The 13,655-nt window shown below is 38.9% G+C and overlaps 1 protein-coding gene across 13 annotated transcripts in view; it reads left to right on the top strand.

Moving 5' to 3' along the window:
* Positions 1-13,655, top strand: part of ZKSCAN5 (zinc finger with KRAB and SCAN domains 5) — a 35,022-nt gene that overhangs the window by 14,476 nt on the left and 6,891 nt on the right. For 10 of the 13 annotated variants that reach the window (XM_033109957.1, XM_033109959.1, XM_033109960.1 and 7 more), the window contains 4 exons: positions 2,426-2,564; positions 6,603-6,685; positions 6,966-7,101; positions 11,390-11,998. In XM_033109957.1, coding sequence (XP_032965848.1) covers positions 2,426-2,564; positions 6,603-6,685; positions 6,966-7,101; positions 11,390-11,998 — 967 coding nt within the window. Of the gene's footprint in view, positions 1-759; positions 852-2,425; positions 2,565-6,602; positions 6,686-6,965; positions 7,102-11,389; positions 11,999-13,655 lie in introns of those variants that run through there. The other 3 variants (XM_033109967.1, XM_033109963.1, XM_033109964.1) reach the window with 3 other exon arrangements.

Here is a 13,655-nt window from a genome sequence, read left to right on the forward strand (position 1 = left end):
TGTCTGTCGTCTATGTTGCAAGTGTTGTTTTCCCATGTTGTTGTTTGTCTTTGCTTATGGAGATTTTTGCTTTGCAGGGTTTTAAAATTTCTATGCAGTCAGTTTAAATCTTTCAATTTATGGTTTTTGGGTTTTGTGCCTTACTTAGAAAGGCCTTTTCCACAACAATATTATAAGAGAGTTTTTTCATAGTTTTTTCTTCATTTTTTTTTTGTACTTTTAAGTTATTGATCCATCTGGAATTCCTTTTGGTTTATGGTGTTTGATATGGTTACAACTGTGTTTTTTTCCAGCTGTCTACCCAGTTGCCCCAGCAACATGTATAGGAATCCACCATTTTCCTCTCTGAATAAAATGCCATTTTTATTACATACCAAATTTCTGCGTGTGTTTGGGTCAATTTCTGGTCTTTTTATCCTAGTTTATTGATCTTATTGTCCATGTATCAGTGTTTTAATTATTTCAGCTCTATCAAGGGCTTTGGTATTTGTTAGGGCAACCCTTCCTTCTTCCAAATTATTTTTCAATATTTTCTTTTTTTCTTACGAACTGGAGAATTACTTATTTTGTTTTCACTACCCGAAAAATCCTGTTGGTATTTTTTTTGGATTCCATTAGATCATATATTAATCTAGAGAGGAACCAAATCTTTATGTTGTTACGTCTTCTTGTACTTTGTTACTCATTTTTAACCTGACCCTCTACCTTCCTCTTGTTGCTAGGCTTATCCTCTCTTAAACTTTCATTTTCCTTTTATAGCAAAGAAACAAAACTCATGGCATTGTGGGGATACAAGAGTTTGAAGTTAGAGAATTTCCCTCTTCTTCAGAGCAATTGCACTTCAGTGTAAGGTATCAGTCTCATTATCCTTCACCTCTGGGTAAGGGATATTTCAACATTTTAGAACAGCTTTAAGCTCCTCAGCTGGTTTAGCTCACTCCATGAGGCAAGTGGGCAGTGGAGAGAGTTGCTGATGACCTGTGGCGAGACCCTGCAGCTCTGCTGAATAATCTTCCTGCAGGCGGGAATGTTCGAACCTTTGTCTTGCTTCTGTCAGGACAGGAAGTAAAGGTTCATGGTGACATCTAGTTATTATAGTTATTCCTTTTAAAAACCTAATTTGGGATTTAATAGATAAACTGTTTTCTATTTTTCAATAGTAATAAATATTCAAAAGCATAGGTTAAAACAAAGCAATTTTTTAATGGAGGATTTACAGCAGATATTACACGTTTACCTCTCTCAGTGTGATATGCAGCCCATCTTTGGAACGGACAGAGAAAAATCATTTCTTAGTGGTCGTGAGGATTTGAGGCCCAGAGAGGGGGTTTCCCATGAGCCCCCACAGCACACTTTGTCTTTCTCTCTGCCTACCTCCTGTATCCCCGGCATTGTTCCTCAACTTTATCTCCAGACAGTTCGTGTCCCAGGCTTTATCCTTACCCCTCCTCCTTGGTTTCTCTGTCCTAGTCTTAGGGGACATCAAAGGCTGCTTTGATTCTTTGGTGCCTGCGTGCCTTTTGACATAATTGGCATCATCTTAACTCTTGTTCTGAGTGGGTACACAAGAACATAGATTTCCATGCGAAGTGATATTTGCCACAACTGTTTTGCAGCTGCCTCTTAATGTAAGTACTAGGACGGTTAAAATCTAGAGTGTTCTGAAACGTGAGGGGGGAGGGAGATGGCGATTCTATCTTGTTACCTGCTAGGATGCCTCTGTGCTAGTGGCACCTTCCAGAATAGGCAGATTCTAGAGACTGGTTGTGGCAGAGTACTTGTCTGTACCCTAGGGTTGAGGAAGAGCCCAGAACAGAAAGATGGAGGACTGCAGCACGTTGGACATGAATTAACTCCAGTTTTGGTGTTCTGCTAGGGGACCGGGTGTGACTTCCTGAGTCCTACAATTGACCCTTCCAACCTCCGTTCTCACCTCTCTCCCGCCTTCACTGAACTTGACTCACACTGACCTTAGGATTCCGTGACTGTGCCAAACACGTGCTTTCTGCCTGAGAGTCCGTGCTTATGTAGTTCTGTCTGCCTGCTACACTTCTTACTTTTGTCCTGGCTGGCGTCTTTCATCCTTTAGGTGTTTACTTAGGTGACACTTCCTCAGAAAAGTCTTCGCTGGCCAGCCAATCCTAAGTAGGTCTTATCTATTCTGTCTCATGACACCACTTTCTTCTCCTTTCTAACATATAACACAGTTTGTAATTATGTATTTGTATGTTGATATGTTTAATGGAAGTCTTCTTCAACTAGACATAAACCATATTTGTTAAGTCATTGTATAATCAGTGTCTGGCTCATCATAGACTCACATTAAATATTTGGTAAAGGAGTGAATTAAAGAATAATGTGAGTTTATTGGACTCTTTAATAGCCTTCTCAGTAATGTACTGATTGGTGTGGTTGTGGTTGTTAGATTGTGGCATGTCCTGAAGTCCTTTCTCAGAAGATGGTGCCACCAGGAGCCGTGCAAGAGTCCTTCAGTCAGCCGCTCCTGTCTCTGGACCCCCAGCCTGAACAAGAGCCACAGAAGCCTGATCATCTGGAGGAAAATGGTGAGGCTCTCTAATTCAGTGGAACAGATGTGGCTAGAGAGTGGGTGCCCTGGCCATGTGGGTAAGCAGTGTCTGTAACAGAGACTTCAGGCTGGGCAGCGTCTCTGCCCTCAGGAGGCTGGGAAGGGCGGTGACCTGGAATTGAGTCCCTGGTGTTAAAAGAGAGGTCAGCTTATAGGATGTCTAGAAACTGTACCACAGTTCTGTTCAAAAGTTAGAATGCAGATGATGATAACTACACAGGTACTGTTAAAAGATATACAAAATTATTTTAGAAAAGTATCATTGTTTTACAAGAGTTCTCAGACTCTACCTCATAGATTTTGTTGTCTTAATGCTTAGGTTAAGAAAGCTTTCCGGTTCCTAACTGCATTCATTTTTGGCCGCTCATTCACCTTGACATCTTATTTCAAGCAGCACTTCACAATGACCTTTAGAGCATTTGTTCTTTCTCTTTCTCACCTTCCCTCCCTTTATTTGTTTTATTAACCTGTATTAGATAACATCATGGAGAGATTATGAACAGCTAAGTGTCTTATTTATGATGATATATGTCTACAAGTGTGTAATCTCTAATCAGAAGTTCTTGTTATCAGATATATTTTAGAATTCAGAATTTTTCAGATTTAGTAAGACAATATGATTCATATACCGTATATTACACTATCAACAGGATTTGGGGTGGTACCCCGTAATCACACACATTAATATTTCGGCAGTAACGTATGCATATTTACAGTAAGATTAAATAAAACCTTCGAATAGCTTCATATATGTTCTTGTCAGGTTTTATTGTCAAATTAGTTCAATGCCTAACTTAATGAAAAAAACAACCTTTGATATTTAGAACTCGGTGATTTCAGAATTGTGAATCAGGAATCGTGAACCTGTATTTCCTGTTTGGCCCCAGGCTTTCTTCTCAGTTCCCCTTAGTGGTCAGGTCTTTCACATGACATGTCCCATGGCTCTAACCTCTTCCAGCTTTCCCTTCACTGTGCTGATAACAACAAAAGCAGCAGCAGCAGCAACTATTAACTGTGGTACTTACTGCGGATGTGTCAGGAATTGCTCTAAGCTTTACCTACAGGAATTCATTTAACCTTCAGTATATCAGGAAGAGTAGTCTTCACTGTTACCATCTGCCCGTGGGTCCTTTCTGTTTATTTATTTTAATATTTAAGTCATTTTATATGTAATTTACAGAAGAAGAATCAAAAGATAATGAAAACAAATTTTTAAAGAAATTTTAATAAGAATTAAACCTCTTTGTATCAGGTATATTTTGATAATGGAAACAACATAAAAATGAAAGAATACTGCTATACAATACTATCCGTTTCGCAAAATGGGATGGTCCAGAATCTTGTAAAATTTGCGTGATGAAGTCCTTCCTGTTGAATGATTCACTGGATGAGATGGTCATATTCCTTTTATGAAATTAGAAATAAAGTGTTTATCATTGATTCTTGAGTTTGAGAGAATTCATCTAGGATATTATCATTTGTAGACTCATTCTAAAGTTCCCCTTATACTTTCAGTTTCATCGTTTTCATTAAGGAGCACACTGCTCCCTGTCTCTCCATCATTTTCTCATTCATCTAATAGTGAAATGTTTTCTGCTGCAAATTTTTTTCTCTTTGCCAACATGGGTGGAAAATGAAAAATTCTGAATTCTCAACTATGCTCAATGAAAGCTAAAAGCTGGTGTCAACAGTCTTATACCTTCTTGAAGATGATGCAAAACTCTGGGCAATGCACTTAATACTTAGGAAATAGTGAAGAATGATGATGTATTTCAATATTGCGCAATCCTATTTCCTTTATTTTACCATTTTCTTACTATTTTAGTCTTTTATGCTCTCATTAGGAATAATTAATGAATAATGATAGTAAAAATGAAATAATTCCTAGAATGATGAAATAGAAAAATGTTTCATGATATAGGAAAACTAAAAGCACTCAGATCCCAAAATGTATCCTGGATTTGTAAAAGGGTCCAGTAGATAGATCCATGTGGAGATTACAAGATAGAATGAGTTTTACTCTATTTTTTAATAATACTAAAATGCATTTTTTTGTTCTTCAGAAGGCCTGTAAAGGAATACAAGTCATGTAATTCTAGTCTTTAAAAATAGTTAAAACTGTTCAAACCCCAAATTGTTTACCAGGCCTGGTTGGCATGCGAAGGGTTAATGCGCACCCTAACCCAGTGGAATGAATAGGTATTGCTGTTACCCTTGTGTTAGAAATTAAGAAGCTGAGGCCTAGAAAGGTTAAGTAATTTGTTCAGGGTCAAAAGCTAGTATGACAGAGCTTGCATTTTAACCTAAGCAGTCTGGCTCGAAGTCTACACTTTTACCCCATTCTGAGCTATCCTGCCTTTGCTTTACCATCAGTCCCTCCCAAGCTGCAGAATCTTATCCTCCTTAAACCATGTCATCTTCCCTCCACTTGCAGAGTCTCATTACATCAGGTTACTCTTTTTTTCTGTTTCTAGGTGCTGCTTCTCTTTGCCCTGTTAGCCAGATCCTAGCCAGTTTCTTTATTTCAACAAAATTACTGTGGTTTTTTTGTTTGTTTTTAATACTCTGGGGGAAGCTGTATTCCTCATGCCTTTGATAGCACTGAGGGCTGGTCTTCTGCCCCTGGGACTCTTTTGAGCTTGAGAGGAGCTAGTCATCTACTTGAAAGCTAAAGAAATAACAGGTTTCACAGGAACTTCAAAAAATAAGTGGATTTGGAATGTAATTCTTATAATCCAATTACAATTGGAATGTAGTCGGTAATCATAATTACTGTTTGAGCATAGACTCCATTCATCCCTTTCTTCAAGTCATCTTCTGACTCTTTAGCCACGCTCCTGGTTTCAGATCCTGTCTCTGTTTTTGGCTTTCATCCATAACCATTGTCTCCTCCTTTTTGTGTCATTGCTCATTACTTCCTGTTCCTTGGATGTAAGCAAGCTACATATGCTACATACATCTCCATAACTGGGGGAACTGTAGCAAGGTGTAAACCATGGGGTTAACAGTTAAAACCAAGTGGATTTGTCCAAGTTGGGGCACACGTAGAGAGTGAGATCAGGGCACACCATGAATCTTGGACAAAGAACAAGCAGAGGTGACAGCAGAGAGTCAGATGGTCACCAGCTCTAGAGAATAGACCCTCTAGGCACTGCACATTATTCACTCGGCCTGCAAAGCACGCTTATTCCTACCTCACCCACCCATACTTCCTGTAGGAAGGCTTTCCTGATGCTCCCACCTCCCGCTGTCCACGCAGGTGTCCCTGCCTCTGTGTTCCTATGGGAACTAGGGTTAACTTCAAGTACAGTACTCTTTACCCTATTCTGGAAGTAAGTAAGGCTTATGTGTCTGTCCTCCCCATTGGACAGTGAAGTTTTGGAAGGCAAGAATTGTTTTATCTGCCCATTCTTATAACACACAGAGTAGACTTAATAATACATACTGATTGGCTGACTATAAAACAAGCACAGTAATTCCTTAAAGGGAGAGAATGTGGACTAAGGCCTTGCTAATCAAAGTGTGATTCAAGGAGCAGCAGCACCAACAGCACCCGGGAGCTTGTTAGAAGTGCAAAATATGGGGGCCCCCCCAGACTTACTGAGCCACAATCTGCCCTGTACCAAGGCCCCCAGGTGAATTGTTTACACATTAAAGCTTGAGAAGCTCTGGGTTCTGGGCAGGACTTCAGCTCCATGGATGCCGTGGGACTTGGGTTCTTCTTTGAGATGACTAGGTTCAATCTGGCAGAGTAGAGCGCATCCTTATAGGGTGATGGCACAATCTGAGGTCAGCAGCAGGGATTCACCTGACCAAAATAGGGAGTCCAGTGTTTTGGGGAGAAGGGTGAGTATAGGGTAGGTGGGGAATGTCGAGAGTCTTGAGAGCCAAGCAGAAGAATTTGGCCTTGATGTATCAGGGCACCGTTGTGGATTCTTGAGCAAAAGCGGAACATGATGGCAACTGGAACTGGGCAAAGATATTCTCACTGACACCTCTTTTTCTCCCCCCTCAGCCCTTCCTGCTCTCCAAGTTTCTCCCCTTCCCCTGAAGGACAGCCAGGAGCTGACAGCCTCACTTCTCTCAGCTGGGTCCCAGGTGAGCTGGCGTCCCTGTGCCTGCTATGAGGACCCATGTCTATTCTTGGACAAGTAGCTGCCTTAATCCTGAATCTTTATCAGGAGTTCTGTCTCTCTAATTGGAGAACGGGCCCATCTGGCTTCATACTTCAAAGTCTTTTTCGTTCTACCCAGTACTCCCCTAACCTCTTTGAAGAGTAGTCCCTCCCCCTACTTCTTTCTTTAATGCTCACAGTTCTTCCCCTCACTCCAAATTTGAACATAGGGAATGGGAATTTAGTGGAGGTCTCATGTTTCAGAAGTTGGTAAAAATTGAAGATGTGGCTGATATGGCTGTTTCCTTCATCCTGGAGGAATGGGGACATTTGGACCAGTCCCAGAAGTCCCTCTATAGGGATGACAGGAAGGAGAATTATGAGAGTATTACTTCCATGGGTAAGACTTGTTTCGTCTGCATGGATTAGGACATCTTAATTTTGTTTTAAAGAATATTTCTAGTACATCTTATAAAAGCATGTATGTTTTCATTGTTATGGCTTATTTTTTTCTGTGAAAGAGTAAATCTATGTGTTTTTTTTCATTCAGCTTATTCTGATTCTTTCCATCATAATAAGGGTATGACTGAAGACTGATAATACTTGGGGGATAGTATTTGTGTGCCAGCAAATACTATCTTTTTACTGCTTTAAAATAAAAGAGCGTAAAACTAACAAGTTTGAATTTTAACAGATCTGTAGTAGCTATTGTATTCTATTCCTTGACAAATTGAATAATTCTTAATTGAGTAATTCTCATGTGTGAAAGCATCTCAGACTTTGCTGAATAACTGTTTATTATAGTGATCATTACAACATCTCAATAGCATTCATTCTTTTCTTTCTAATGCATGGATGGCTAGTTGTTCACTCTGTTACCATTCTCAGATCACTGGTACCTATTTTTTGATGTTTGCCCTGTTGGCATCTACACTTTCCATGTCGTATCCCTTCTTGAATTTTGCCCCCTCCAAATGAGATTTTTGCACCTATTTCTAACTAAGTTATGATCCTGGAAACTAATATTTGATTGTGCTGTCTGGATCAATTATAAAAATTTCAGCTATAGCAAAATTTTGGAGCTTATAGCTTTTAGCTTCTTTTGAATGAATTCTTTTAGAAGAATCACTATATATCAGGTACATTGGTAGACTTTAGATGAAATACTTGATAATGCCAGATTTCTTTTGAAAAGCATTATACCAGTTTATGTTATCTAAGGGATTTTATTCATTCACAGGCTTTTATTTAAAAGTATAAAACTGATTCTTGCTCTTTTAAAGTTTCCATTTCTTTTATTACTATTTATACATGTATCTATTTGTATTCCTTTTCATTGATTTATTTGTGCATGACCCCTGCTTATTTATCTATTGAGATCTAGTGGTCTTTCAAGGAATTATTTATGTAGTGTATTTAATGCAATTTTTTTCATTCTCTTTTTAAATTAAATTCAAAAACCTCACTTGTCTAATTTGAGTCTATTAGTATTGTTTTCTTTTTCAATTACTTTACAGGTATTTGATGGGTTTTAGAGTTGGAGGTTATTGGCACAGTTCTTTTGTATACCATTCTCCAAGCAGTTTTAAATTCTTGCTTTCTGATTTTTTCTTTGCATTATCTATCTGTTTACTCTTATACTCAGTATACTCTTCTACATTAAGAACATGTTCAGTGGTTTCTGCCTTTTTCATTTCTATGGGAAGAAAATAATCACATGAATCTTGGAAATGAATCTTGGAAACAGCTGTTTCCATGGAGTGGCTTGGGATGTTTGGGAACGAAACACAGTTCATTGAAGATTGAAAAGGAGAGGAAATTTGAGAAAGTTCTTACAGATAAACTTTCAGGAACTTTGTCTATGCAGGGGAAGAGAGAGAGGGCTGGTCACTGAAAAAAATGCATGGGTTAGATGGATGGATTATTTTTGTATGTTCTTTTATTTTTAATAGACATTTTAAGCATACTTAAATGCCACTGGAAAAGAGCTAGTAAAAAGTGAGCTTGCAGTGTTGGGGCAAGGAAGAATGTATAATTGATGTAGGGAGGTCCCTGGAAAATCGGATGGCAGGGTGAGATCCAGGGTGCAGGAGGAAGGATTGACCTTGGCTAGGAGACAGACAGCTTTTCCACTGTGAGACGAAGGGAGGGGGAAAGAATAGTCTGCCAGCAAGTTTATAGTTGTGGTTATAAGATATTCAACGAGTTCTTGACTAGATAACTTTGACCTTCCTGAAATAGAAGACAGTCACCTGTTGAGAGTGAGCAGGTGATGGAGTAGGTGGTGCAGTAGAGGTAAGTGCAGTGGGGAACTTTGATTTTAAGAAGGTCATGACTGCACCTAGTTAAAAAAAAAAATAAAAAAAAAAAATATATATATATATATACACACACACACATATATATACATATATATATGTCTTCATATATATATGATTTCAATGTCATATATATTTTATATATATATACATATATATGTATGTATATTAGTATAAATGGGTATAACATGAAAAGTGAGTCACCTCCCCCCCGATCCCCAGTCTCCTAGTCCCTCACCGAGGCAGTGACTATTACTAGTTTCTTGATTGTATCTAGACATATTCTGTGTATATACAAGTTTGTGCAAAATGGTAGTGTACCATACATATTATTCTATTTTTTTAAAATAAGTTTTTATTGGGGAATATTGGGGAACAGTGTTTTTCCTGGGCCCATCAGCTCCAAGTCGTCTTTCAGGCTAGTTGTGGAGGGTGCAGCTCAGCTCCAAGTCCAGTCGCCATTTTCAATCTTTAGTTGCAGGAGGCGCAGCCCACCATCCAATGCGGGAATTGAACTGGCAACCTTGTTGTTGAGAGCTCGTGCTCTAACCAACTGAGCCATCGGGCCACCCTTCAGGAAGCTCAGCGGCAGCTCGTTGTCTTCAATCTGGTTGTAGAGGGTGCAGCTCACTGGCCCATGTGGGAATCGAATCAGCAACCGTCATTCAGAGCTTGCACTCTAACCAGCTGAGCCATCCAGCCGCCCCCATACTATTCAATTTTTAAATACAGTGATGTATCTTGGAGATCATAATGGAGACCTTTTGATGTAGTTTCTGACAAAAATGAGTAGGGAAACTAGCCAACCTTAGAAACATAGGATGCTAGACAAGGCACCAGTTAGGTTGAAGAGCATGAGTTTACAAAGCACCAAATCTGCCTGATGGGGTGTTTTTGTAAACCATTGCCCCCCATCACACACACACATTGCATGACTCAGCAGCCAGGCATAGCGTTGAGCTGTGAGTTCAGCTGAGCTATTGAGTTCTCTGTCAAACATACAGATAAACCAGGACAATCAACAGAAAGCTTGTCATGTATGTAGAGAAGAGACGGAGGAAGAGGGAAAAAAGCAAATTTGTAAACTGACTCGTATAACAACCTGTATAATCACCTTCTCTGGAAAAGGGCGATTGTTAATTGCCTCAAAGATGTGCTTTGGGCTAATCGGATTTTTTTCATATTCACCCCCAGAAAAAGAAAGACATGAGCTTGTTTGATTTGTTGAATGGGACAGAATTCTAAGAAGAATAAAATGTGTGAGCATGAGTAGATGTGAATGAAAAAGAAAATGAAATATTACGATAGTCGAGATTACCTGCCTAGTTGAATGCAGGAGGAAAAAACATGTAAGAAGTCGGGTTTTGTGATAGAGCTTTTTTGTTTGTTTATATGTTTGTTTCTACTATTAAAACGTCTGTTTAGGAAGAGAATTAAGTAAAAATAGAAGCTAAATTAAAAATAAAGTCTTCATGGTACAAGAATTATAACTTCTCCCTCTGTCAAAAAAAGATAATAATATCTACTTCAAAGGGTCATTTTAAGGATTAAATGCCATAAAATTGTAAAGCACTTAAAGGCATAGTGCCTGGTCCATAGTATGCATTCAGCAAATGTTAGCTTTTATTACCATTATTGTGTGATATTTGAAAACAGCTTTTATTTTTACAAAAAAAATTGTTAGAAAATTCTCAATAGGCCGTGACCTATCTCTCTAGCATTTAAACATTAATATTCCCTACTTTTTTGTTAACTACTGAAGATTTGTCTTTGCAAACCATTTTAAATGTTAGTGTTTTGAGTGAAATATATGTTGCTGATTCAGTTACAGGAAACTGTAGTCTCTTAAACATCTATATTCATCAATGACTACTGAGTATTAAGCTAGCTCTTGACAGTAGTAGGTCTTCTCTGTGTGTAGAAAGAATGCCTTTTTTCCTTTAGATTAATTCATACCAAACTAAGCTAGAAAGATCCCCTTTCTTCCCCAAGCTATGACTAAACAGGAAGAGGAAGGTGAACACTGGGTTAGCTGTATAACCTGATGTCAGATTTAATTAAGAATAGCTAATATTGCTCAGATATTCACAAACAGGTACTGTATTTAAGTAGCATACCAAGAGGACATCATCTTCATTAAATAGAAGGACCGCTCTCCCAGTCTCATCTCTGAGCCATTCTTGCCAGTTCTTTCTTCTTTAGCCTGTCTCAGTCTTCTGCTTAAATACTCTTTATCCCATCCCTGTATTGTAAAGTCATTTTGTAAAGTCATGCACTCATGTTGATTTCATATAATGATTCTGTATCCCTTAGGCCTTTTTTTTTCCTTCTAATGCAGGAAATAGCTAAATTTTCCTCCTATTATTTCAGATTATGAGTCCAGAAATGACAATGTGGAACTCATAGTAAAGCACATTTCTGATGAAGCTGAATCGCACTGGATGACATCAGGAGGCACTGAAAGAAATGTTCCCCAGAGTCAAGAGTTTGGAGAAGTTAGTGACCTTCACAGCATGGTAGAAAGGTGGCAGGTAAGCCCCACTGTGGGCAAGTCAAGGCAGAACCCTTCCCAGAAAAGAGATTTTGGTGCCATCACAGACATTAACCATAAGCAAAACACAAATGCTGAGAGAGGTCATAAATGTAATGATTGTGGTAAATTTTTCCTTCAAGCCTCAAACTTCATTCAACATCGGCGAATCCACACTGGGGAAAAACCATTTAAGTGTGGTGAATGTGGGAAAAGCTATAATCAGCGAGTACACCTTACTCAGCATCAGCGAGTCCATACCGGTGAGAAACCCTACAAATGTCAGGTGTGTGGAAAAGCCTTCCGTGTGAGCTCCCACCTCGTCCAGCACCACAGTGTACACAGCGGAGAGAGACCTTATGGATGTACCGAATGCGGGAAGAACTTCGGTCGGCACTCCCATCTGATTGAGCACCTGAAGCGCCACTTTCGAGAAAAATCCCAAAGATGTACGTGTGAGGACTTTGTATCGGAGAATAAATGGAGGCAAACATTATTTGATTAGCTTAGAATGATAGCACTGATGGAGTGTGATGCTGGGAGCAGTAGGATGGAGCAAAGATTACAGTCTATTTTATTATTATTTATTCTTTAATTGTCAAATTAGTAGGCAAAACCCTATGCCCTCTCCCCCATCCTCACAACTTCTCTTTCCCCAGAGGTACTGTTTTCAGCTCTATTTCTTCTGGTAATTCCATATTTTATTTTTTTATGATTATTATTTTTTAATTAGTTTCAGGTGTACAAAGCAACATAATAGACATTTAAACCCCTCATAAAGTGATAACCCCCATCCCACAAGCTACTCTCTCTCTAACATCTTATATAGCTGTTGCAATACCATTGACTATCTTCCCTATGTTGTACTCCACATCCCGTGACTATGTATACCTGTATATTTAATTATAGTTGACATTCAATATTCTTCTTCAGCTTCAGGTGTATAGCTTCAGTCTATGAAGTTATCCCCTGATAAGTCCAGTGCCCATCTGGCACCTTACATGATCTTTACAACATTGTTGATTATATTCCTCATACTGTATTAACTACCAATTTATATTTCTTAATACCTTCACCTTTTTCACCCTGCTTCCAACCCCATTCCCATCTATCACCCTGATAGATCTAGTACCTGTCTGGCACCATACCTAATTATTACAGTATTATTGACTATATTCCTTATGCTATGCCCTATATTCCCATGACTACTGTGTAACAACCAATTTGTACTTCTTAATCTCTTCCCCTTTCACCCATCCTTACCACCCCTCTCATCTTAAAGAAGTCCCTCTAAGATTCCTTGTAATACTGGTTTGGTGGTGATGAACTCCTTCAGCTTTTTCTTGTCTGGGAAGCTCCTTATCTGTCCTTTAATCCTAAATGATAGCCTTGCTCGGTAGAGTAATCTTGGTTGTATGTCATTTTTCATCACTTGGAATATTTTCTGCCACTCCCTTCTTGCCTGCAAAGTTTCTGTTGAGAAATCAGCTGACAGTCTTATGGGGGCTCCCTTGTAGGTAACTAACTGCTTTTCTCTCGCTGCTTTTAAGATTCTCTGTCTTTAACCTTTGGCATTTTAATTATGATGTGTCTTGGTGTTGGCCTGTTTGGGTTCATCTTGTTTGGGACCCTCTGCACTTCCTGAGCTTGTATGTTTATTTCCTTCACCAGGTTAGGGAAGTTTTCTGTCATTATTTCTTCAAATAGGTTTGCAATTCCTTGCTCTCTTCTCCTTCTGGTACCCCTATCACGTGAATGTTGGTATGCTTGATATTGTCCCAGAGGCCCCTTAAACTGTCCTCAATTTTTTTGGATTCTTTTTTCATTTTGCCGTTCTGGTTGGGTGTTTTCTGCTACTTTACCTTCTACATTGCTGGTTGGATCCTCTGCTTCATCTAATCCACTGTTGATTCCCTGTAATGTATTCTTCATTTCCATTAGTATATCCTTATTTCTGACTGGTTCTTTTTCATGGTTTCCATCTCCCTTTTTTTTTTTTAATAATTTTTTTTTTGAAAGATTTTATTGGGGAAGGAGAACAGGACTTTATTGGGGTACAGTGTGTACTTCCAGGACTTTTTTTCCAAGTCAAGTTGTTGTCCTTTC

Source organism: Rhinolophus ferrumequinum, chromosome 7 (assembly GCF_004115265.2).
Source record: "Rhinolophus ferrumequinum isolate MPI-CBG mRhiFer1 chromosome 7, mRhiFer1_v1.p, whole genome shotgun sequence".
Taxonomy (NCBI): Eukaryota; Metazoa; Chordata; class Mammalia; order Chiroptera; family Rhinolophidae; genus Rhinolophus; species Rhinolophus ferrumequinum.